General features: G+C 38.0%; 1 protein-coding gene across 1 annotated transcript; it reads left to right on the top strand.

Moving 5' to 3' along the window:
- Positions 1 to 455: 455 nt before the first annotated feature.
- LOC116328583 (neuronal acetylcholine receptor subunit alpha-3-like) lies at positions 456 to 23660 on the top strand. Its single transcript, XM_031750401.2, has 8 exons — positions 456 to 744; positions 12073 to 12212; positions 13316 to 13360; positions 15878 to 15987; positions 17226 to 17433; positions 18563 to 19174; positions 20718 to 20987; positions 22826 to 23660. Exons 1-8 carry the CDS (start codon positions 687 to 689, stop codon positions 22949 to 22951), a joined length of 1569 nt encoding a protein of 522 aa, XP_031606261.1. The 5' UTR covers positions 456 to 686; the 3' UTR covers positions 22952 to 23660.
- Positions 23661 to 27496: the final 3836 nt, after the last annotated feature.

The raw sequence follows: 27496 nt of genomic DNA on the forward strand, positions 1-27496 counted from the left end.
TTGTTCTCAAACTCGCTGGTTTATGCGGACATGTGCTTCAAAACGTTATTTCACGCAAGAAAACACCGTGAAGGCTAAAAATTAGTCAAATAAAGTAGACTGCCTGTTACGTGGACACTTCAGCACCACGGAGAGCGCACACTAAAACTCACTGACTGTCTCACAAACAAATCATTCTGTCCTGCGTGTGCCGTGCAACTTTCTAACCAACATGTAGCAGCTGGAATGAGATAAAGTATCCGCAGATTTTACTGTTGGATCTGGATGAGATCAAACAATTCCATACTGAGCGCCCCCCAAAAAACTATTACAGCATATTACGCGTGTGACACTTGAGTTTGAATGTGTCATATTTTTAATTTTAGGTTCATATCCTCTTCGATCTTTGACATTTCTCTTTTTGCCAGTGTTGGGATCACTTTGCGCATGTTGGGACGGTTTTCCCTCCCTGTGCTGATCCGTATGGATGCGCCAGAGGGGATTTTTGCGCTCGTAGGGGAGGGACGTACGAAGTCAATTTGGGATCATATCAGGAAGGAGCGCACCGACAGAGCGAGATAGACGACACCAGGGGAGAGAGGCACATTTTCACGCCCTCTCACATTATTTCTCCGTCTCATCGATTAAAGAGACAGGCTTCCTTCAGGAAAAAAGTGAACAGGATCCCCAAACGACACGAGGGAGACATGCAGTCTGTGGAGAGATGGACTGTGCTGCTTTTACTTGTGGGTTTGAAGGCGCAAGGTAAGTGGCGTTTATTCAAGGTAGAGTTATATAGTATATTCTGCAGATCAAAGACGCATGAGGATTTTTGGCTGCATGGTTTTCAAAGCTCCAGGACACTGGAGCCTCTCTGCGCGTCAGTGTCTTGATAGTTAACTTGGTGATTCTGGGGTGATTAGGCTGAATTACTGTGCATTCTCCGAGGCGTCTTTTAGTAACTTTGTCTTTTTCTGCCATCCTCCAGTGCTTTGTGGTCATCGCTATGTCGATTCCAAACTTTTTCTCGTTTTTATTTTTTGAATAATTAGCAAAAATATCGTCAAAATATGCAAAAGAGTTCCTGCCAAAACATCAATTTTAGGTTTTTGCACTAAAACTTCTATTCTTACACTCTAAAACTAGGCCAACAAAAATGAAATGCGGAAAAATCTGGAGAAAGGCAAATGAATTTTGATGAATGCTAATTTTGTTTTGAAGGGTCGATGTGATTTCACTAAGCAAAACAGATTACAGTTCCGTTTCCCCGTTTACAGGTAGCGAGACTTTTGGAGGTTATACGAGGCCTGTGCCAATTTTGTTTATTCACACAGAAAGCAGATAGGAGGGTTTTAGTCGGGAGGAGGGGGCTTGGTCTGCTGCAGGCGTTTGATAAAAACCCTCATAGCAATGCGTGTCTTTGGATGAATCTGATGACCTTATTTCGTTTCACCCCAATTACGACACTAATTAAAAGTTGTATTCATTTCTTGTTTGTTCTTATAGTTTGTAGCAAAGGATAGGAACAAAACATTACATCTTTAGCATGAGATACTTTTAAAGTTACCTTGTTGAAGGCTCGTTTGATTGTTGTAATAAAGTTAAACGTGTAATCATTAAGGTATTTTCAACTAGCAGTGAAAATAATCGATTAAACTAAAACATACAAAAGTGTATGTTTTTTCAGACAAGAGCATCTTTGTCCAGAGAAGATTCATAAAATATATATAGAAAGGTAGGAAAAGAGGGAGGACGCAGGAAATGACTGATAGAAGGAGGAAAGAAAGCTAGACAGTGAGGAAGCGAGGAAGTGGGGTAATGAAGGGTTGAAGATAGCAATGGATGAAGGGCGATCAGAGACAGATGGGAAGAAGATAAAGATGGAAACAAAGAAGAGAGGGGAGATGGAAGAAAGATTGGAAAGAGGGAAGATCAGGGGCAAAAAGATTCATAGAAGAAAGAAGGAAAGATAGCTGGGGTAGAAGGGGATAGCAATGAAATGTCAAAGATAGGAAGGAAGTGAAGGTGAGGAGGAGGAATTGAGGAAATGAGAATGGAAGGAAGAAACAGTGGGAAGCCAGGATGAAGGATGAAAGAGAGAAGGGAAGAAGAGAAAGGGGTAGGCAGGGCAGAAAGAAGGAAAGGCACTGAGATGAGGATCAAGGAAAGGAGATAAGGATGCCATCCAACTTAGAATGATGAAAGGGAAGGAAGAATTTGTGATTATTGATATGCAGCCAGTATCTTAATCACTGACCGCAGCTGAGCAGAGAGCCTGGATCTGACCTGGAGCCACTATGTGGAATAAATTCAGCGACAGTAATTACGCTGCAGCATTTCCAAGCATTAACGTAAACATTTGCTCCAAGGGTATAAATAGCAGCTATCTGATTTATGCGTGGTGGCAGGCAGACTTTCTTATGGTTTATCAGCCTTTATACACATTCTTTATTCCAAGCATGATCCTATGAGGTGCTTCTAGCTGTCTTCTCTCGCTCTTCCCATTTTCACTGACACATATGGACAGTCTGTAGTCCATATCACGTCTGTACCTAAATAACGTCACATGAACTTTGGAAAAAATTAAATTTGACCCTTAATCTGTTGTTGTAACTGAATTTAATAAACACTTCTAAAGACAGTGAGCTTCTAAGAAAGAAGCTGAAGCATTTTGACTAGCTATCTCACAAGATTGCTAAGATGATGCTGATTTTCATGCTTTACAGTGTAGGAAAATTTCAATGTGGGGCGTTTAAATAAATTTAGGAACACAATTTAATTCTAATAATCAGATTAAATGTCATGTTTCTTGGTGATAATTTAATGACCAAATCCTATGTTTTTACAAATTCCCAAAACTGAGACCACCTGCACATTTAGTTTGACTTACAAATGTCAACATAAAAATACAGATTCTCGTAAGTGATCAAAAGCTTAAATAATGTTTAAACATCTCAGAGATAAACAGTTTAATTAAATTTGAGACACCCAGGCCCACATTTGCAGATTATTTAACATGTCCATGAAGATTTTCACAAAATAAATTTCTTATCCATCAACCTCACCTTCTTATCATCACAACCTCAAAAGCAGAAAAGGTTTTGATTATGTATGTGCAAAAAAAAAAAAAAAAAAAAAATCTACAATCATCTTGCCACTTGGGAATCCCCTGTGGCATCTTTGCAAATATGGGAATGCTCAGATATCCAGTTTAGAAGACATACTCAGAATAAATGGAACAACAATGTTACTTCCTCCATATTCCAATATGGACACACAAAACAAATAAAAGCCATAGCCTGAAAACAGAGACGTGGAAATTCCTTTAGTTTGTCTGCAGATCAAAGCGAAATTCATTTTATTGAGGGAAAATGCATTTTTGGTAAGTGTTCCAGTAGTTGAAATTCCAGCTGAGTAAAAAAAAAAAAAAAAAAAAAGACTTGGCAGCTCAATTCTAAGCTTAGAATCCAGTCTAAAAACATTTATATGTTTTCTGCATCACCAGCTGAATATGTGCACAGTAAAGCTGTAGGCTATAACTTTACAGTTGGGTTTCATTTGTGATGGTACTGTAGTTCCTGCTTAACAAGTTGCACAAATACATTCAACAGGACAGAATACATACTGCACATAAAAAATAAAAACGTGGCACTTCCAATTTTACAGTGAAACTCTGCTCTTGAGCAGGTTGTGCATTCAGCACAAGTTACCATGGTGATTTAACCAGGTTAAAAAAATAGAGCCTCTTTCATGACACACAAAACTCTGACTTTAAGCTCAACATAGCTTCCTGACCCATAAAACTTGCTTTGTACTACTCCCCTCTGACCAAGTGATGAGTTGGATGAGTTGGGCACGCAAACATTTACTCCATCACTTCAGACAGGGTAATTTTAAAGCACGTGTCTTTTTTCCTGTTTCAGCACAATCTACAGCCAAAACTGGCTCATGGGCAGTTCAGCATTCACTTCTGACCCCGTGTTCAGTCAGCCTGCACAAAGTTTGCACTAAGTTTGGAGACACTATCAGACTACAAACTTCTGTACTGGTAAATGGACGGGTATATATATAGCACTTTTCTGCTCTTTCTGAGCACTCAAAGCATTTCTGCACTACAAGCCAAATTCACCCATTCACACACATTCATACAGTGCTTTATTCTATGCACTTTAAGCACTTTTTATCTGTCTCATACACACTCACTCACACTCTGATGGATGCGTCTCACTCCAGCGGGTTCAGTATATTGCCCAACGTGAACTGGAGGAACCTTGGAACAAACTACAAACCTTCCAAATAGTAAATGGCCTGCTCTACCAGCTGAGCCACAGCTGCACCTAATCTCAAATTAGCAGTGGTCATGCTCTTTAGTGATTTGTGACACACTGATTAATATTACTCACATGAATTCATCCTTTTTGAAAGCTGTGAATGTGAAAAATGTGAAAAAGCTTATGTAACCACACCTTTAGCTGCAGTTATGTCCATATATTTGGATAACGCACAAACTGTAAACAGCATTTACACAAGCAATGTTTAGTTTGCCTCTGGTGATTTCAGAAGTGCTACTATTGTGTGTTACTTCAGCTTGCATATAGTCACAGCACTGTCCCTTGTATTCAAATAAAGGCTGTTCTCATAATGTAATTGAATGCATGACTGATGATCCGGTCAGTGAACTGTGGTGATAAGGTGTGTGTGTGTTTGCGTCTGTGTGTGCCAGCATGACTGCAGCTGTGTGGTAACGAGGCTTATATCACGGTAACATTTATAGCGCAGAACACAGAGCAGAGGGGGCGTGGCTAAATATGAACTGAGTCACAGATAAATGTGTTGAGAGCACCTCATGTTGCATCCCTCGCTTCACATCCGTCGGTTTTCATAAAGGCTGAACCTGTTTGTTAGAGTCCAGTTTTTAGAGTAGAAGGCTTTCAGGTGATGTTTGTGAAAACGTGTCCATTGTAAGTTGTAAAAAACTTATTTTGTGGATAAATGCAATCATTTATGTTACAGTTTTACAGTTTTTCTAATGGAATATTGAGCTAAAGATACTTCCTGTCAACATCAAACAATGGCTTCTCAGTTTGCATGTAAAATATTTCTCATTCTGGCATGGCCCAAAGTGAAAATGACATTTCTCCTACATCCAGAGAAAGGAATATATGGGCACTTACATTCCTGGTCAGGGACTCATTTGCACCTAATAATGACAAAATGCACATGCTAAAACGAGAAAAGGACCACTGAGATGTCAAACCACAAAGGCTGAGCGCTTTTCTTCCATGAAACATATTCAAATTCATGTAACCCACTTTTTTGTGAGCATGCCTTCAGGGAAATTTCTATTAGATCTGCTCATTTCGAAGGTGAAAAAAGTTGAAAATGGATGAGAACTGCGAAATGTGTGCAGTCTCGCATGAATGTCATAAGTCCTTCAAAAAGAGCTATACTTGACCAATATTAGCATCTGCTGAGAACGTCGGGACAAAAAGAATACAAGAAAAAAAGACAAATCAAACAAAGCTGTTTGTAGATTTTGCCTGAATACAAGTGTCGAGCCTTTGCTGTTAAAGGCATCAGTCACATCTCATGGTATTCCATTAACTGGACACACATGCACACACTCACTGCTCCACGATCCTATCTTCCTGGGCTTTTTGCACCTGTCTCTCACTTTTCACTTCGCCTCTTTCTCACTCACAAATCTCTCAGGTTCTTTTCCTCTCATTGGTCTTTTCTCTTGTTTTCCTCTCTCTCCTTTTCCACTCCCACTTAATCTCTGTCACTTAAATTCAATGCATTTCAGCTCAGTTTACTGGCACACAGGAAAAATAAACACTTCAGTTTTATCCAGTGTTTACCATATAAGCATTGTACATAAAAAAGACCCCTCATCTATCTCCATTCATTTCTGTTTCATTCTTTCTCACTCTCCTTTAAAAGCATTTGCATGCTCAGGGGAGGCTAAAGGCTAAAAGGCTTACTCTTACACCAGCCTCTCACACCACCAATAAAATTGTCTCTTCTTTAACAATAAGCATTATCTGTCTGGTATTCCTCTACACCAGCTTGTCTCCTGTTTCCTGTTTCTGTACTTCTGAGTCCATTAAGTGTATATGTTGCTAACTCAAACCAGGATATTCTTTTTTTCTCCTGTATCATACACTGTAGCTGTCTTATTTTTTTAGTCCCATCAAAAAGATGATCCGCTTAAACAGTAAAGAACAGAGCTGTGCAGTGGTGTCAAAAGACAAACTGAGACGTTTCCTTTAAGACACTGGAACATCTCTGTAGGAAAGATAGCTAAGTAGTGCAGACAGAAATAAAAGGGCACTAGAATCTTCTTTTTTCTCCATTTTCCATCAAGGCAGGGGATTAGTGCACCATATTTACAGTGCAGGTTAAGGTGGCCAAACTAAAGACATGCCCAAGCTAAGGAAAAGAATCAAATTAGATGGGAAAAAAGAACATAACTAGGAATCTGTAATATAAATATGATAATTCAAAGCTTATCTTGAGACAAGTTGTAACTCCTCCCACTCAAGGAAAAAATTATGCAACTATTAAGTAAAAAGTGCACTCGTAGCAGAACTTAGTTTATTCTGGAAAATGCAACTGTATTAAATTAATATTGGAAAAAGGATACCCTCGGGGTATCCCATGGGAGCTGTTCAGTATAGGGTGTTACAAGCCATTGGCCCCTGTACAACCAGAATGACATCTTGGTGTGTATTGCTGGCAATAAGTTGGAGTTGTTGCCAAGAGGTGTTGGACTTACCGATTCTGTTCGGAGATTTTAATGGGCAGAATTTCTAAGCGGAGCCAAGTGGCAGAAGACCTTCACCTTGGTGATTTTGTGCAGATGATGTGGTTCTGTTGGCCTCATCTGGTGGTGACCTGTAACTCGCATTGGAGCAGTTCCCACCCAAGTGTGAAACAGCAGTGATGACAATTGGAACCTCCAAGTCCAAGGCCATTGTTCTCAGCATGGCCCAATATATCCTATAGAAAATGGATGGATGGATGGATATTAAGGGAATAATGCTAAATACAGAATGCTTAAAATCAACACATTTTCCCTAAATCATCAAAATCCCATCCTTCATACCATCCCTGGCATATCCCCTGAGGGACTTTATGTTATATGGAGTCCAAAAAAAGCAGCAATGATTGACAGTTCCTGGGTCCAAACCAGAAGACGAGGTACAGTTTGTAGGATAGTTGAAAGACATATAGATTTTTCAAATGCAAAAAAAAGTGTCCTGATAAACAAAAGACGGATTTGACGAATTGCGCATCATAACGTATTTTTAGTTATGCTAACAGTTCCTTCAGCTCCAGTCATGCTAAAATTAAATTCTAGTGTAACTGCTAGGGATTAACGCCTTACTTAAATCTTTTTTTTCTTTTTTTTAACCGCTGTTCTTTAGTATAGCTCTATATACAGCACATCCATATTTGGGGATCAAGCTAAGCTTGATAGACTCATGTGCTTGGTAAGATATGACTGTTTGAGAGAGCTTAATGAACTATCAACAGCAAAACTTAAAAATGTAGTTAGAGAGACCTGAGTGTAGAGAAAGGCAAATGTGTGACCGTGATTTTGTTTAATGTTCTTATGCACCTTTTCCCAATTCTCATTTTAATTTTCACAAGTGTGTGAAATATGTTCCTATCTACATAATTATTTTTTTTCCACTTTTTACCCCATCTGATGCATTAATCCTACTATGATGAAAGCGTCCATTAAAAATTGGGAAGTTCTGACTGGTGGACTAATAATTGGCAAGTGAGGGTAAATGTGATAAATACAGATCAAAGTGGGCAGATCTTCTCACTTTAACGTGTTTTTTTAAAGTGTCAATGGGGAATGCATCTGACCAAGCTAAATGTAGGCATACATATGTGTGTGTTTGTGAGAGAGAGAGAGAGAGTGTATAAATGCCAGATTTTGATCAAAGAATTGGTTTAGTCAGTGGACGTGTAGCAGGGAGCAGCTCTGTCTTTGTAATTATACTAACAAGTAGATGAAGCACTGTGACAGCTCATTTTAGTCAAACATTTTTTTCAACTTCTTTTCTTTTATATTTTAATTCAAATTTCATTCCTTTCTGTTTTTGTCTTTTTTAGTCTATCGCTTGTATCCTGAAAAGTATAGCCGTCAACATTGTGCAAGTGAATGTTTCCTTTTTTGGATCAGATGTGAAGTGTCTGCTACCATACTCCCTTTAAACTCTATTTAGCACAGCATTAGCACATGCTAAGTAGCTACCAGACAGCAGGCTATGAAGTCTGGAGTCATAATCTTCTGAGTGACATCTTAAGAAGGCTTTGCTTTCAGTCTGTCTCTCCTTTCCCTTACTCCCTTCTTCTCTCCCTCCACTCCTTGTCTTGGTGTTTCTTTCTTTTTTCCCCTCTTGTTGTCCTCTCTAGAGGGCTGTCATCAGAAGTTCAACACCAGCTAGGTTTCTGTTGTCATTGTTCTGTGCATGAAGACGGTTATCTTCTGCCTTTGAGCGAAGGATCTTGATGTAATAGGGTCAGCAATATTTCATCATCAGGATTTCAAGGACTTCTCCAAGTCCGTTTTAATTAAAACATTTTTCTCTCATCTATCCCAAACTCAATTTGACTGCTGTTAGTCAAATAAGAATAGCATTTATTAAAAACAAAAAAGTTTGGGAAATAAATAATGAAACACCTGAAGGTAAAATGTGCTTTGAGGTGACAAGTTTTTAGAAGTTCTCCTGAACATTAGATGTCTCTTTGTCTTCTGTCTCTTAATTGTTGTGTTTTTGTGTACCTGCTGTTTTAGCTGTTTCTTTTGTCCCTTATTTTGTCTCCTCGTTCTCCTTGCAAAATACTCTGTCCTGCATCTTCTCTCCTCCATTCAAGCTGCCCTGCAGAGACGAATGCGGTATTGATCTAGATATATTTATAGAGGTTGATGGGGAGTGTGAGCGGGATTTCTGCGTGACAACTCTAAGAGCACTGGGGGGTCTTGAAGGATGAAGAGTGAGTGATCATCCTCACAAACTGCAGGAGTGTAAATGATGTGACTCAGTTGGCTTCAAGGCAACAAGCTGTGTGGGGAACTTTAAACTTATTGCTTTGATACAGCTCACTTTGAAAACTTGCACAGCTTACACAACCCCAGTAACCGATTTATCTTGGTACTGAATGCAGTTTCAGTCTTCTTTAGAATAAATTCTAGATCAAAAGTAAGAATATTGAAGATTCTAGCTCTGCTGGATTAGGCGATGGATGTAGTTGCTGGTGGTAACAGTAAATGTGGTCCAATAGTCACAGAATCCTGGAGGAAGCAAACACTTCTTGAGCATGGACTAAAACAGACACAACTAGTGTTTCTGTTTATAGCACAACCAGACACATTTATGTTCACTCAATATTTGGTCTCTTTTCATCACGCCAAGAACAAATGTGATCTGACTTTGTCTCATGCCAGTAACTCTGTGCCAACAGCACAGCTAAGCAGCTTTGCTGTGATGGCACAGGAAAGTTGTTCACCTGGCTCATAACCTTCTTCCATTCCCGTTCATCAGTTACACTCTTCTAAACTACCTTAAGAACTTGTTTGTTTTTGTACATAAAATCAACAGCTGCTATTAATTGTGATTATGGATTGTGGTGTCAAATATTTTCCTGTGACCTCACAATAAAACTCACCCAGTGTTTCACTTGGTGAAGATGCAGCAGTGGCAAATAATTTTTGGACAGTTGGTCAGCTGTTCCTAAATGCTGCAACAATTTTAAGGTGTTTTTATTTTGTGGCAGTTCTGGTTAGTGTTATAACCTTAACTTATAAGATAAGAGGCAATATATAGTGCAATTATACTGTTGTTACTAGTATCCAGGGGAGTCCACATAGATGGTATACCACATAGACCTGTACCAAGTAGTTGTTAACTGCTGCTGTGATGTGTTCCACTGCTTTGTAATGTCCTGTTTTGATGCTTCTTGGTGTTTTAGAATCAGAAATCAGATGTGACATAAGAGCGGTGGAATCTGACTTCAGAGCTACACGTTCACTGGCTACTGTGATGACATACTTGTGTAATAACAAGTGTTAATAGAGGTCAAGTCAGAAATCCTTTTTCTATTTTGCATAGGACCAGAAGTCTTTTGCAACCACAGTAACTGCCCCTGGTGACCATTAATAGGAATGCAGGTACTTCTGTCCTGGCATCACTTTCCAGACCCCGAAGCATGCGTGTTTTGGACACTCCATGAGAGTCCAGAGTTTTCACATTACCCCACACTGAAGCCAAAAGTTTGAAATCTGAATCCTGAATGGGGAACAAGCTTAAAGAAATAGCAGCTCCCCTCACTCCTCACACAAAAAAACTTTCAGCACCTCATCTCCTGTCCTCAGGCTGCAGTCTGCAGCTTCACTGCACTATGTTAAAATAGCTTGCTGTGCATTTCCCACTAAATAGATACTCTGCCTGAAGCCTTCAAGGTTCCTTCCTGGAAGTAAATAAGCGCTTCATATTTTGGTTACGTACACAGCCCTTAAGCTGTAGTCCTGACAAACACTTACCTATATATAGATAAATTATAGTAACTCATGCTCTCATATGGGTGAACACTGACAGCTTCCACCACCTACCAATCTATAGTTACCATTATTCAGGAGAAGAGAAGAGGACATGCATGTCACAGTGATTTATTTACATTTAGAGATCACATGTTTATTTGAGTCTAACTTCGATTATATTTCATGCTGTCTACAGTATGATAACACCCGTCCACAGTGCTATGCAAACAGGCAGAAGTATACCCAAAATATTCTTCCCTCATGATGAATTACTGAGGTGCTTAGTTCATTACTAGATTCATGTCAAGTCAATGGATTTTCAACAATATCTGTTTAGACTGTACTGAAGCACGCTAAATCCACTGTTACCGTGTTGCACTGCAAAGCTTGAAACCTCACTATGCATTATCCATGACTTCAGGGCTCAGTTGTAGCTAACCTACAGGAAATATTGATATGTACATAAGTAAGTTGTCTTTCAAGAAACCACAGGCAGCAATGCTACTAGGTACACAGAAACAGCTGTGAACAGTGTTTAAAAGGTGCAATGAGATAAAATATGTGGACAAAAAGAAGATCAATATTCACTGTTGTTTTCTGTTTTTAAGGAAATTGTCTCTGCTTTGAGCTAAAGTCTCCACTGTGTTGTACCAGGTAGCTGTTCACTCTGTCTGCCAACTGGTGCCACACACCTGGATTACAGTGGATGAACTGGTACTGCTGAGTCTTGGGTCAGACAGATGAACAGTGACTGAGCTAAACAATAAGAGGTCTAGTAAGATTTTAGCCAGTCCAGAAAGAAGGTGCTGAGAAATGAACAGAGGCAGTGAGACTGAAAATGTTGCTCAAGAGGTTAAGGTGGAAGGTGGGTGTGAGGCAACTGTGTCCTCAATGAAATGATGACCCTCTTTTGCAGATTTTCAGTTAAACAAATGATCAGACAGAAATGTAAAGGAAATTAAAAATTCCCCCAAAACTAGAAAAACAACATGTTTTGTTTTAATTATTATCATTATTATTATTATGTTTTTTTTTTTTACAGCATGCCAGAATTGAAACTTGATATTACTGCTCTTGGCTTCCTTACTTATCATTCTTCAATTTTCCTCATTTCAAACATACTGAAAAGCACCCTAAAGGTTATCTCATGGCACAGACTTGTTCAAAGCACTTTCTTTACTCTGATGATCTAAGCAGAAAAGTTGTAATCTAAAGAGAGTTCTTCATAGATGATTCATCAAAGATCATAAAACATTGATTTTATAAACTGAAAAGACTTATTGATGTTTGGTGCATTGAATTTCAGAAGTGTGATATATATATATATATATATATATATATATATATATATATATATATATATATATATATATATATATATATATATATATATATATATATATATATACATATATATATTTCTTTTAGTTCCTTTCTAAAAGATTCTTTGTTACGTTCTCAGTGTTTTTCTAAATCCCTATCTTAGATGAATTCTTAGATGAATTTCTCCTGTTTCTTCTTTGTTTCACCCTCAGACTGCCTCTCATCAAAGGCTGAGGACCGACTTTTCAGGAAGCTGTTTAGACGATATAATCAGTTTATCAGACCAGTGGAGAATGTCTCTGACCCAGTCACTGTGGAGTTTGAGGTCTCCATCTCCCAGCTGGTTAAAGTTGTAAGCTTTAGGGCATACACACACACACACACACACACACACACACACACACACACACACACACACACACACACACACACACACACACACAGATTTTTAAAGACTGTAATGTAATGCTGAAAGTGTTTTAAGCATTTTTCCACATTTTGTAACTGTCTTGTTTTATGTATTTGTTCAAATGTATCTATGCATTTGTCACTCATACCAACTTCTCAACAATTTATGATAGTCTGTGTGAACAGTGAGTTGTCATTCCAAGAACATCTTGATCACATTTCCTACCTTTGAAACTGAAGAGCAAGAAGATAAGCCGTGGAACGAGAGAAGTGAAAGTGGAAAGTGAATGCAGACTTTATTTAGTCTGTTCAATTTCACGGATTCCAAAAATGCCTCACAGTGTTTTTATACAATGCTGCTATGCTTTGGCAATGTTAAGTTCAAAACTGGTGATGGTGGTGGGGGTGCTGCACAATCCCCAGTGAAAAGAGGTTTTCACCCCAGAGTGGAAATCCTGAGATTAAGAGGAAATTGCCAGCAGGAGCCTTTTTCCAGACTGGATTGTGAGGTACCTCTATCTGCTTGCTCAGCAAGGTGAGATTAATTTAAAGGTGAGCACCTGGACGTGAATGTCAGGGTGTGGTAGCACTGCATGAATGTGTCATTATGTGTGTGTCTATGCACACATTTTCACCTGTCTGTTTGTCTACAAGACATGGCTTTTTACGGACTTCTTTTAGTCGATTCTGTATAAATGTAAAAATATTAAGACTGCAAATCAGAACTGAATAAGGACAAGGCGGAAAGGATGTGAACTATGTAACCTTTTCATTTCTTAGGAACATGTTCACTATTGATCCTCTCGGTTAATCATATATAACAGAGGACTAAGATTAGAAAAGAAATTCGATCACCTTTAAAAATTCTTGCAGGTATTTTTTTCTGTTATCTCAAACAGTAGAACTTATGATGTGCACTTTTCTTGTAGTCCCTTCAGTAGGCTGAAGCAGCAACACAGTCTCTCTCACACATGCACAAGCAGACAGACACAAACACACCCACATCTGCTGGCTAACGAGCTCTTTTCCTACTCTGTGTCTCTGCAGGATGAGGTGAATCAAATCATGGAAACAAATTTATGGCTCAGGCATGTGAGTAACCATGTACACACACAAACACAGACAAACACATCACACACAGCATGCATTAACAATTTCACTGACCTACCTTTCACTTGAGGTCTGCAGAGCGCCAGGTAAGTGAAGCCTGACGAGGTTCATATGTTCTAACACATTGTTTACAAATACTAAGCAGTATGGGATGCTGCAGTCTATTTCTCTTTTAGCTGTAAGCCGGTGTTTGTGTCTGTTTCCCTTAACTTAATGTTACATTTAGTTGGAATAAACAAGAGAGCACGAGTGGATAAGAAAACAAAGATAGCTCACATAAACACCTAAATGGAATCAGCCCAGTGATCAATGTTAGCATTATTCCTAGTCACGCTCTGCAGCTCAGCAGATCTATAGCTACAGACCCTGAACTCTTGACCTCACATAGCCAGCCAATAACATTTTCTCTCTTTCACCTCGTTGATAACATTTTGTTTCCTCTTCCCTTTTCCCTCCACTATTAATCTGTGCTTATAAGATTACAAATACTTCTTGTAAGGATTATCGATTTATTTTTATCTTTCTTAAATTGGTGGCTAATTGCTCTACAAAGCCAAACATTTTGTAGAATCTGATGTGATTCAGTGGTGCTGCTATCCCCGAGCTTTCCAATTAAAATATATTGAAATGCCTGTATAGCACAATCTCATATATTGTTTTTAATGGCGGGGCTGTTTTGTTTACAACAAGTCCTTGCTAATGACAAGCAGTGCCAACACCACAATCACTGACAAAGACACTGGATCACAGCAGTGGGTTTACGGTGGAAGCCACTTTAGAAATCTCCCCCTTGATGTATTTATTGTAACTGTTCTGCTGTATGACTGCAGGGGATTCTTTATTCAATAGCCTTAACACAATATTTTTAAATATCCTAGCTGTGTACTCTTTGAAACCTAGCTCCACTGACTACTTTATGTAAGTGGAAGGAAAACTTTAATGTAATACATATACATACAGGTTCTTTGAGTACTGTATATATGTAGACACATTCAGGTGGGCACACGGGCTGAACCTCATGGTTCAAAGTAAGCTTCTATCAAAGACCAGACATGCCATCGATCTATTAAAAAATCTAACTCTAAACAAATAAATAAATGGTGAAATACATGTTGAGTTAAATATGCATCAAAAGGAACAAATACCATTTCTCCCTTAAGTTTATTAAGTAGGCAATGAAACAAGTAGAGCAAACAATAAAACTTATTTCCACATAAATCAGTAATAATATCTTTGACTTAGCTAAATTTAAATTTACCAAAAAAAGATTTTTATATTAAGAACATATAATAGCATTTCAGTAAATTTAACTTTTAATTTTATTTGTAGACAGACATTTTTTTTAAAGCAATTTTGGTTTGCCCTGAAAAAGTCTCAGTTTTGAGGATGATACCTGCATATTAATCAGTATTGAGTGAGTGATCAATAATTATGATGGGTACTCATTTCCTCAGCAAAAATCAATAAAGTGTCAGACTACTGAGCATCTCCCAAATATCCAAAAATATAGGTTTGGCACAACATGTTGCTATTTATAACTAAGCCAAGGTAAATAGGGTTTTTAAAAAACTATGTAATCCCATTTGCTAAATGTGTGGAAAATACATGAAAAGTATGTAGAGTACACAGATGTCTTGCATCCTTTGAACCATAGTTTGGGTTAATATTCTCACTATCCCTACTCTTTGATTATGACGAGGAGAAAACCGCATTATGCTTTATGCTGTGCTTTCTCAGAACGCTGGACATCCAGTGGCATAGCCACAATATAACCATAATTAAACAGGCAAGCCTTTTGTTGTAAACAAAATGATCTGTACCTGTTTACTGAGGCTAAATAGAACTATATTTTCCTTCTTCTTTCTACTTTTTTTATGCTGAAATTTTACGGTCACAACAAGCTGCATAACTGAGCCTATCAGGAATGACATCTTTAGCCAATCACTATGCAAACTCTCAAATGAAAAAGGTAGTGTTGCATGAAGTGGTTAATTAAACAGCTTCCAGGTCATAACTGGGTATTAATCTGCCTTTCTAATGAATGAATTCATCTTGAGTGATGTGCAGATAGCCAAGTCTAATGGATATACAGCTCATGAAATGCTACCTACGGATATGTTGAATGCACTCTTCCTTTATTTCTGTCAGGGAGCTATTTATTCATACGCCCCGTCTCTATGCGCTGCTCTTTATGCAGGCTATTGTTGATATCACATTGTTATTTTGTTACTCCTTCAGAAAAGTTCACATTTCTATCATGAGCTAATGTAGAAGCAAATGAAAGCCTTCAGATTTGTTTTCTCTATAATACCCATATTTAGCACTACTGTAAAAGATCAAAGAAAGTTCTGCCTGCAGTATAAATATGTTTTTCAAAATATTCCCAAGAAGGGGGATGTCTCCAGTGACTAATACTGTCTGCAGCACACAATGCAAAATATAAAGCAGATGGTTGAATCCTGAATCTGCTGAAACTGTTTTTCTCTTCTCTTCCGTCAGATTTGGAACGACTACAAGCTCCGATGGAAGCCTGCAGAGTTTGACGGGATTGAGTTCATTAGAGTCCCATCGAACAAGATTTGGAGACCCGACATTGTGCTCTACAACAAGTGAGGCTGTCAACATCATAACACTCATAAATTATATAGCTTAGCTGGGATCTCTGTTATGGCAACAGTATGTTCTGCAATCAGTGATTATAATATAACAATCGAAACCATAATAATGGCCAAAATAAAATAATTATTTAAAAGAATTCTTTATAAAATGCAAAGGTGAATGATTATATTGATTTATTATTGTTATGATTTATATTTTCCTGTTTGTAAGTGTCCGTTTCTTTAAACCCAGACCAGAATCTGTCTGAAATTTTAAAACTGTACTAGTAAATGTTTTATTACCAATAGATCTTACATAGAGGTAAAACCACTCAGACTTTTCAGTATAATATTAGAAGTGTTTTATATTCCTCTTCTTCATTGTTTTGGATTTGGCCTGCAATTTTAATGTGGGTTTGCAGGTTTCGTCCTAGGTTTATCAGCCCTGTTTCCAGCAGGCAGATGTTTTTATTAAAATAACTCCTAAACTCAATGTACTGACCAACGCCAAACAACAAACAGATCATTTAGCTGCTCTAATGGTGGTAGAAGAGCAGCTAATTGTGAAAGGCGAAGAAGTGAAATAAAAATAAACTGTTGACATGTATTTATCACAAGTCAGCAGAAGAGATGTTCCAAATGAATGCTAACGTCGCTTTTGTGCAACACCTAACATTTTCCTCTTGCTCATGAATCTTGCGGGTAATTTAAAAAAAAGCACTGACAAAGAACCCTCTATGCCATTTCACCATGAGAATAGCCTTATTACAATATTACATTAATGGCCATAATCTCTGAAGCACAAATGTCTTTTATACCTTCAGAGTTTCTAACAGAAAATGCTGTGAAATATGCTAATGTGACTCTGTATTGTTCAGGGTCAGTTTGTGCTGCATTGTATTCTCTCAGTTTTAGCTCAGTTAATTGTAGACTCATTACTTCTTTCTACTTACAACAAAGGTTCATATTGTTAATCAAAGGTCGTTTTGTGTTTCACAATAATACATAATGCAGCCTTTTTGTCCTCTTAATTCTAATAATCCTTTGTTCCATAACTGCTGGTTTTATCTTCTCCCCTTTCTTCTGTGCCTTTGTTTTCTCCTTGCATATTCTCTCATTGTTTGACATCTCTACCTTCCACCTAACCTCTGTGCCCTATTCACACCACACGTCTATGTTCTCATGCATTGTTTGCCATGGAAATACATTGTACCCCTTGTTATGCATTCATTCACGTTTGTCTTACACAGTGCTGTAGGAGATTTTCTGGTGGAGGATAAGACCAAGGCCTTGCTGAAGTTTGATGGAACTATCACATGGGTTCCTCCAGCAATTTTTAAATCATCCTGCCCAATGGACATCACCTACTTCCCCTTTGACTATCAGAACTGCTCTATGAAGTTTGGGTCCTGGACTTATGATAAAGCCAAGATTGACCTGGTACTTATTGGGTCCAAGGTCAGTCTTTGTAAATGCATTTAAGCCTGGTATAACAATAAACTATCTATTTCATTTTTTTCTCTTTCTGCCTAGTACAGACTTCATTCCAGTTAGATACAACAGGCATTTCAAATCCATTAGTTTTTTTTAATTCATTGTTTATTTTATTAAAGGGCACCTCCATCAATTTTACACAAAAGGTCACTTTGCAAGTAATGAAGAGCTCTATTGACTCTGTAAAACAGGCTGTATAATGTCTTCTGTAGCCAGTGGCACATTCAGAGAACCATAACTTCAATGGGGGTTCGACAAAAAAATGATATGTGGCAAATTGCTGTAGGCCAAAGTAGTCATTTCTCAGGCATGACTGTCATATAGAGGTATTGCATAGAGTCTCAAATAATAATCATTTAAATGAAATTCTTAGTTGATGAAAATATCTGGGATGGTTGCTATAATGTATTCTTTTTTTTAAATGTGGATGAAGCTGATAAAATAACTACAGTTCTAATGTTGGTAAAGGATGGGTTGCTGTTAAAATATGTCAACGTGGGAACAATTTCCTTAGAAAAAGAGTTCTGCAAAAAAAAAAAAAAAAAAATACAGCTCACTGGTAAAAAGACAGAGTTTTAAAGACCCGAGCATCTAGGAAACAGTGTGAGTTCCATTATTAGGAATATAAAATCAAGCACGTAGAAGACCACGTAGGGAACTAAAAGTTGGTGCTGCTTAAACATTTAAATATTTCTTTATTCTAATTAACTTCATGAAAATGCAAGAGTGATTGGTAACTGGATAAAACAAGTTTGAATAGCAGATAAATGAATAAATTAAACAAACAGATAAAGAAAACAGGTGAATTTTAAGATTAGCATTTAGAATGTAACTGTTTTGTGCATTAACCACTTTGCTTGGACCTAGGGGAGGTCCAGTGGATAATCAGTGGCTCCAATACATTTTTTTAAATTCAAAATTGGTTTGCAACTTCTTGCAAATTCACATTTATCATATTTACCTGAAGAAAATAATGCATTATGTGGGTTAAACTAACAGAAAAGGGAGCCTTTTTAAAATAGCTTGTTGATTCTAAAAATGTTTATTTTTTTCTCGGATTTGGGGATTTTTAAGATCTTTATCCATCTATTAGGTGAACCTGAAAGACTTCTGGGAAAGTGGCGAGTGGGAAATCATTGATGCTCCAGGCTACAAACATGACATCAAGTACAACTGCTGCGAGGAGATCTATCCAGACATCACCTACTCCTTCTACATCCGGCGCCTGCCACTCTTCTACACCATCAACCTCATCATCCCCTGCCTCCTCATCTCTTTCCTCACAGTGCTGGTTTTCTATCTCCCATCTGACTGTGGAGAGAAGGTCACGCTCTGTATCTCCGTCCTGCTCTCCCTCACTGTGTTCCTACTTGTTATCACAGAGACCATCCCCTCCACATCGCTGGTCATCCCGCTCATTGGAGAGTACCTCCTCTTCACAATGATCTTTGTCACACTCAGCATCGTCATCACTGTTTTTGTGCTGAATGTACATTATCGCACACCAATGACCCACACTATGCCGGGCTGGGTGCGCTCGGTGTTTCTCAAAGTGCTACCGAGGATTATGCTAATGCGGAGACCGATTGATGAGAACAGCAAAGTTGGGGGGCTGGACAGCAGTGGGGAGGCAGGAGGAGGTGGAGGGGGAGGGGGAGGCGGAGGAGGAAAAGGAGGGAAGAAGCGGAAGAATAGCTTAATGCAGGTAAGTGGTTTTGTTCACAAAACATCTGGTTGTTGAAAGTATTGGAAGTATTTTCCCTCGGTGTTGGGGTCATTACTCAAAAAAGTTATGTATTACACAGAACACTTTTCTTAAAAGTTGTGCAGTATATTACTTAATTACTCTCAGGAGAAAGATATTTGTTATGCTACTTGTTACGTTACTTTCATGTTACTCTGTAAAATGATCTGAAACACACCATCTCATAATTACAAATTAACAATATAAACCTACAGGCTACAGCCCCACACACCAACACAAATCCCTGTCCTAATGAGGACACACGTGATCTTTCTCTTAGTATTTAGGTATAAACACAAAGCCGACAACACAAAGCAAAGATGAAAACCAGCACAAAGAGACTTTACAGTGATCGTCACAATGATTCTACTGTGGAAACATGAACAGGTAGAAACCAGAGGCTGCAGCCTGACTGCTCATATTAGCATGCTGTCTGTGCAGATGCTTGCAAACAAAGCTGTGTTAGCAGCATAATGCGGTTGTTTCTGTTCTGGATGCAGTTTCCACTTTACTGTTGAACTCTTGTCCTTTTGTGCAATGAAAATAATAATAATGTAAATGTAATGTCCATATCCACGCTCCAGACTGCCCAACTATTTTTGTCCTCCTGCACATGAGCTGAAATCAGCCGATTTCAGGGCCAGTACAAGTGGAATCGATAGGCTGGATCAATAAGCAAACAGACCAACAATTCCAAGAAACTAAACTACTGGGAAGTGGTTCTTCACAAGAACAGTTTCTTGATTTCCATCCCTAATCCTAGCCATCAAAAATATTTTAATGATAAACTTTTTTGATTCGGTTTATCACAGGTCATCTAGGTTGAGTCAGTGACAGCTGTCATCCCATTGTTTGCACTGAGGTTATGACTCTGTAGCAGGTCAAATAATGCTTAGTTAGGTCTGCTGCAAAGTTCACGGTCTCCGTGACAAACGAAGCCTTATACTCTTACAAAACAATTCTGTCAATGATCATGTAAAGAGAGCTTAGTTCAGGGGTCTCAAACCCGCGGCCTGGGGGCCACTTGTGTCCCACGTCACCCCTACTTGTGGCCCATATATTGACTAACGTGTACACTTATGTCTTCATTTTTATTTTGTTAAATACGAACAAAGTTATAGCAGAAGGGTCTGGCCGGAAAGAGAGTACCAATTTGTTTATTTGGTAGTTCAGTGAACTAAATGGCTTCAGTTAGTTACGAGTGAGAAGAAAAAAATTGCGTTCACGTGTGCAGTTTTGTCTTGTTATACAATATTTGAAATAAAACGAACAAACAAAACACTACATTTTTGGAAATATTTGTGGGTGTTTTCTTGTTTTTTGGTTAGTTTTTTGTAGTACTTGAACACTAAGCTTCAGTGAAAAGGAACAAGTCCTTCCTTAATATCAGTTGATGTTTGACTGCTTAGCTCACTAAAAGATCTGCATATGAAACAAGCCAACATCTATTTGGAAATAAAGGAGGGCGTATAAGTTAATCTTAATTGATTATGGTTCCCAACAGTTTGGAGGAGGATCGCTTAACTGTCTGGAGTTTGGTGAAAGCAAGCTCTCAACTATGGAGGGCTGCACTGGAAAGAAATGCCCCTGCCCTTGCCAGCATGGGAAGGAAACCCCAGAAACCCCAGACCCTGGGAAGATGACACGTCAGCTCAGTCACCAAAGCATCAACACAGTGGTGGCCTTTTCTGTGGTGTCACCTGAGATTAAACAGGCCATCGAGAGCGTCAAGTACATCGCTGAAAACATGAGGAGCCGCAACAAGGCCAAAGAGGTGAGGCATTCCTATCATTTGTCCGTGGACAGTGAGAGTTAAACAAATTAAATAGATGTTCCTATAGCAAAACACACACACAACAACTCAGTCAGATAAATTTAAGACTTAATCAACAAAATAAAAAGCTGTATTTAAAAAGAAAGACATAGCAGGGAAATAGCCAGTGAGCATGGCATCATTGTGGTTCATTTCCTGTGGTTTGAAAGTGGTTGATAAGACAGTGCTGAAAGGGGTAGCCACTGTCATCTAAAGTAGAATTTTACTAAAATAAAGGTCAGCAGGGTTGCAAAATTCGTATACATCCAATTTAGTTTAGCTCATCTACACCCCAAGTGCATTGGCTGTATGCCTCAGTGCTGGGGTCTTCCTCACTGTTGCAATGTGAAAGATGGCAGTCATTTGTGCCAGTTACAGTTCCAAATCACATGACAATGCAGGTTTGGGCTCCCATAAAAGAGCAAGAATAGTGCATTGACTTCCATGAAATTGTCATGTTTCCTGAACACTTGTTCCCACTCATACCTGCCATTTGTGCAGACTTTTAAAAGTGCCAGCTGATCCATCAGGCAACATGAGGCTCAACCACCTTCATTAACAGTCTTTAATGAGCACAGCTGCCATTAATAATTACTGTGGTACACTTGTCATGTTTTATCAGGGCTAAAAATAAACATATCAACTAAAAGAAAGTTGAGGAATGTCACGGGAGGTATTTCCCTGTTGCCACGTGTTTCCAATTTTACAAGTCATCAAACTATTTATATGCATCATTAAAAGTGGCTGTGGAAATTTTTTTCATTGAGCTTTCCTTTATAAGTCATGTATCAATCCTCTTTCTGTGCACTAAGATAATAAAAGAAGTCCCAGTGTGATGAAATCTAAATCAAACTGAGCCATCATTACCATTTCTCATTGTAGTTCTGATTCTTTTTTGTGAAAGAAGGTCTATGCCTTGGCTTTAGTGCCAGTAAACTGAAACATTGCTCCCACAAATAACATTTTAAGTTGCAGCTGTTTTTGTTGGTTATTCTCACAGTATGATGTTGAATTTAACTCCAGTTTATATGCACACTGTGCTTCCATTTCACTAAAGCACAGTTTGACTTTGGCTTTTCTTTTTTAGTAAGCAAATAGTAGGCATACATTTGTCACACAGAAGATACATTGTTCCAGTAATTCTATACTTTATATATATGTACAGACATTCATGGAAAGCAAATACACAGTAAGCATGCATAATGTATTTATGCAAAACCACTCCATACTAACAAAAAAATATGCTGGCAGGGAGAGCTGTTGTATTGTTGCAAAGTGTAACCTGCTCTATAAGTTTACAACAATGTAAGTTAGAAGCAAATAATTTTAGATTTGCACTGAACAATCTCCCTCCTCTCTCTGTCAGTTATAAATACAGTGGGTGAAATCTCCCACAAGGCAAAAAGGAGCCTTTGATATGCAAAACTCGTGCCTCAATCAGCTTTGTCAAAATGCCTGTTGCTTTTTTTTTGACGTTGTGGTTTGAATGTGATTATCACAGTAATTTCTCCCTGTGTAAATTATGTATCAGTTTTCTGTTGACTTACAAGAAATTTTCAGCTGTTTTCTCTTCTATTATTTCCGTCTTCCTTTTTTCCCCACGCTTTCTCTGTGTTACACTTCACCTCATCGACTCCTGTAATCTCAAACACACTGAGATATTGAATCACGTGCTTCTCTCTCACCGTGCATGCCTTTTCACCTGCTTTTAAATGATCTCTGTTCACGTTTATCTCTCATTTCTAACCACTGACACTGTCTTTTTACACCTCTTGTTTTGTCCCCTCCCTTACTTACAGGTGGAGGATGACTGGAAGTACGTTGCCATGGTGATTGATAGAATCTTCCTTTGGGTATTTGTGACCGTGTGCGTCCTGGGAACCATGGGCCTGTTCATCCAGCCTCTTTTTGGCTTTGTCTCGTAACTGCTAGACCGTCAGGGTCCTCAGTCACCCTGTGCATAAACCAATCTCAAACAAGTAACTACTGGACTCTCAGTTCTTAGTTGACAAATCAAAAGACAGAGTTTTTAAGTCCTAAGCACTATCTGGTATGCTTGTTTTGCTTTTTTGTGTTTTTTCCCTTTTGCAGCGAATAGAAATAAAGAAACAGTGAAGTCTAAAATGTTCTTGACTGGCAAGTAAACTGTATAACAAAAATGAGTCCTACACATAAGCTCATCCTTCATGGTAAAATAAATTTTTCTATAACTCCTTTTTTACCTCTTGACCATGTTTGTTCATTGGTACTTTTTAAAGTATCTTTAATACAAGTATTGGACACATAATGATTTCTTGTGTAGTTGAATGTGTTAACAGCCTCAGAGACAGAGCTTTGTGCGTGAAATTCTAGTATTTGCACCCTCCTAAAAAGTAAAACCAGTCTACCTTATTACTCAGATCCATTTAGCTCTCAAAACATACATGCTAACATCTATATCTCTAAAATTGGCTCATCAGAACTGGGTTTTTCTAACCAGTGAGTGATCTTACAATCGTGACATCCAACTTTTATAGTCCATAGGGGCAATGAAGTTCACACAGCTTAATTTTGACCTATGTTTTCCTTTTGGGAAATTTTGTATACTGCTTTCGTAAAATTTCTATCTCTGGCAAAAAAGAAATGTGATAAAGAAGTCAGAAACTCAGATTCACGCCTCATCCTTATTTTGCCATCATGTATTTGATTGGTTTTTGTCTTGTAATAGATTTCTGTAAGCCTGGCTCCGTTCAAAACTTTCACACTGAATAGTCCTTTAGGACTGGAACCCGGACATTCAACAGATGCTTGGAACTTTGTACTTCCAGCAGAGATGATACAAAAACTGAACTTAACCCTGCAGCAGCCCTCCTCTGAGCTGACTGATAAATGTCATACCCGTTACCCAGTCTGATTCATCAAGAATCCCACTGTCAGAGCCAGTCATGCTTGCTGCTTTTTTGTGCCATTTCCAATTACAGTTGAGACTACTGGCATGCTTGGCAGTGCTTTTACAGATAAGGGCAGGCTGTTCTTCTATTTGTAATTAGAAACCATACGTTTATAATGTTCTCTCTAATTAATGTTCCACGAGGTAATTGGTTGGCCTGGTAAATATTGGATTAAATGGTATTTGATTAGTTGCTCCTGAAATAGCATTACATCTATTAATTCATGAGAGGATTCTATCATCCAGTTCCATGGCGACTAATTTAATCTTCTTTTTTCTTGTCACTTTTGATTATTATGAAGCACAAACGTGATGTAAGAAACATGTATCACAGAAGTTTTGATGGCTTTGACCTATGGCTGGGTGATAAATTAATCTGAATTTTGGTTTTGCACATTGTGAGAAAATGGTATATTATTCATAAAAATCAAGATTTAATTGCTCTGGCTTTACCGCACAGCTCCATTTTTATCTCTCTCTCTCTATGTATATATTTATATATGAATTGTACAGCAATATAAGATTAATTTAATTTAATATGTTGAATTTAATTTATCCTTATTTTTCACATCATATTATATTATATTTTAACGTACCTGAAATAGACAGCCTTTGCTGAAAGAAGCAAATATTGTTTTTGCAAAGGAGCTTTGCCATTCTTTGTCAGACTGTCTGAATTTCAAAATAAAATGAGTATTTCTTCAAATAAAAGGGGTTGCATTTAACAGAAAAGGTTTGCAATGATGCTTAAAAAAAATCTATGACTTGATTAAACCATTTTTAAAATATACACTGACGTACACTGTTGCACATGTGTGTCATTACTCTAACAAAAAGCCGCCAGAGGTATAATCAAGCCCTTTGTTATGCCGTATGGAAGAGCATGTTGTTTTGCGCTATTCGGACATAATTTTAGTGTTAGGGTAAAATGCATAATTACACATGACATCGCCATATAATCATGATTATCAGAGGGTCAATCTCCCAGCTGCACATAGCAGTCATTGTTTGCAATGACTGCTATATTGCAATGAGTCAGTAATTCTATACTTAATGTTCCTTACAGAACACGTTCATTTGCAGACGTTTTCACAGCTGTGATTTTTCTTCTACAACATAAAGTGAAACATCTCTTTGGGACTGTTAGCAAGAAGTGGTATCCTGCCTTTTGCTCTCAGCTGGGAAGAACTGGAGAGTACTACTTGGTGCGTACATTTCACATAGATATGACCTTTAAATAAATACATTGCAAAATAATTGTGACAGATTTAAGTGTCATATTCTAAAATATGAAAAACCTGCTTCATATGTCAAACACATTTGGATGGTTCACCTCAGAAAATTCTGCTGTCTTTAAACACTAACCATTGCATGTTGTTTGTCATCCTCTTTTAACTTAAAACTAAAAGATAAAACCTATATTTTTTAAATGTTTTATTGTTTATTTATGATTATTCGATCATCATATGAGTAGTCAAAGGAGTTTGCAAAGAAAAGCGTCTGGACTTCTTTGACGCTTTTCTTTGCAAACTCCTTTGACTACGATGACCTGGATGACTGAGAACCTTCACAGACATCATATGAGTATTTTTGTATAATCTTTATGTTTATTGTTGATTTTTTTGTAAATTAAATTATAATTAGAAAGAATTCTACAAATCCATTCATGTTCTTTCTTCTCCTCACCTATTGGACCTTCTCCTTCCCTGCTCCTCATTTTCAACTAAAGGCTTTGTCTCCATCCCCCACATCAGACCACAGTCCTTCAAGGACAGACCCTTCAGCACTGTTCCCCCCACTCTCTACAACATGCTTCCCTCTGAGATCCACAATGCCCTGTCTCTGGGCATTTTTCAAAAACAGATCCAGTGTCATGTATTCAATGAAGCCTTTGGCCTTTGACTGTTTTTTGTGTGTGTGTGTGTGTAAAGTGACCTTGGGTTCCTTGAAAAGCACTATATAAATCTGAGTTATTATCGTTATTATTATTGTTATTGACAGCGCCATCATCCTTCAGGCTTTGGATTATCTCCGGGTCTTCTTTCTCCCTTTCAGTGTGAGAATCGTTCTCTGTTTCAGTTTGTTCCTACTGGGTATCTTTCTCCTTTTCAAACTAATTATTCAGCTCTAGTCTGCAGCTAGCTCTTTTTGTAGACCACTGGTCATTTGCACCTACTTATAGAGATCTAGGTGAACTCACCATGACAGGCAATATATTATTCTGTATCCTGCATTTTAATCTATGAAACCTCAACCTGGGTGAGCAGAGCCTCATTTGCTGCCTCACTCTACTTTAGCTGCTTGGCCCACTTGTGAGAATGTAAAGAATGTGAATCTAATAGTACTGTTATTGTTTTTGACATGTGTCACCTTGTGAAATGTTTGGACTGGCATTCTGCCTGGAATATTTAAGGAAGTTGTGATAGACATGAAAATATTTGAAAGTTCTCCTGTTTTCCCCTACATACTAATATAAACTTCAGAAAAATGTATAATTTATTTCAGTTATTTTCTAATATTTTCACCTAAGTATAATATAAGTGCAAACAGCCACAGACCACTAAGAGCCGGGACACAAGATTAAATAATGTATGTTATCAAACCCCAAGTTTCTTACTAGTCAAATGTTTGTTATATTTGTGGAATATCTATGTATGACTGCCCATCCTTCTAATATTACTAGACCCTTTGTAGCTGAATGGGAGAAAACCTTAAAAGAATAGATGCTGTTAACAATGCTGATTAATGAACATGATTTTTCATTGACATGTTCAACAATCACAATAAGGTATAATATTTTCCGTGTAGCACATCCTGTTTGTGACATATTTTAAGTCTTTTAACTAGAAAGCAGGCGTCATATGTCCCACCCTAAACTGTACCTCACCAATTTCACAGAATTTCTGCATTGGTGTACAAGAATGTGTAAAGCACAGTATTTCTATATAAGCATAATGCGTGAGGGAACTTGCAGCACACTCACACAAACATGCAGCCTTACAAGAGATCCTAGTGCAGTTTGACTTACTCGAGTCTCTTCTGGTGCCATCAGAGCATGAAACACATGACCATAGCTCAGAGGCTGCAGAAGCCTCAGTGAGGCCAGCAGCTAGGGACAGAGCTCTGGGCATGCAAAGGCTTGTCTGGAACATACTGTACATACTGAGTGGTACAAAAAGATTTAACAAATGTTTATAGAGATTATCTAAGTGCTACAGAAAAATTAAAGGTTATTTGGCGGGTATATTGTTTGCATATCTATGTTAGAGACATCATCATTAGTGTTTGGATTTGCCTACAGTCAGTGAGACGCTTGTATTATGTTGTGCAAGGCTGTTATTGTTGAAGGGTCGTGACCAAGTTGGATCTAGTGTTGATCAAAACTATGTAACAAAATAATACAAACATCAACTTATTCATCTCTAAGTACTTGTTCAATAACTTTTCTGACAGAAAAAAAAGATTTAAATAAACTTTTAAATGTATTGTTGATGATAATCTAAATCAATCAAGAAATTGAGCTGACATTTTAATTAAACAA

This window comes from Oreochromis aureus, linkage group 6 (assembly GCF_013358895.1).
Source record: "Oreochromis aureus strain Israel breed Guangdong linkage group 6, ZZ_aureus, whole genome shotgun sequence".
Classification (NCBI taxonomy): Eukaryota; Metazoa; Chordata; class Actinopteri; order Cichliformes; family Cichlidae; genus Oreochromis; species Oreochromis aureus.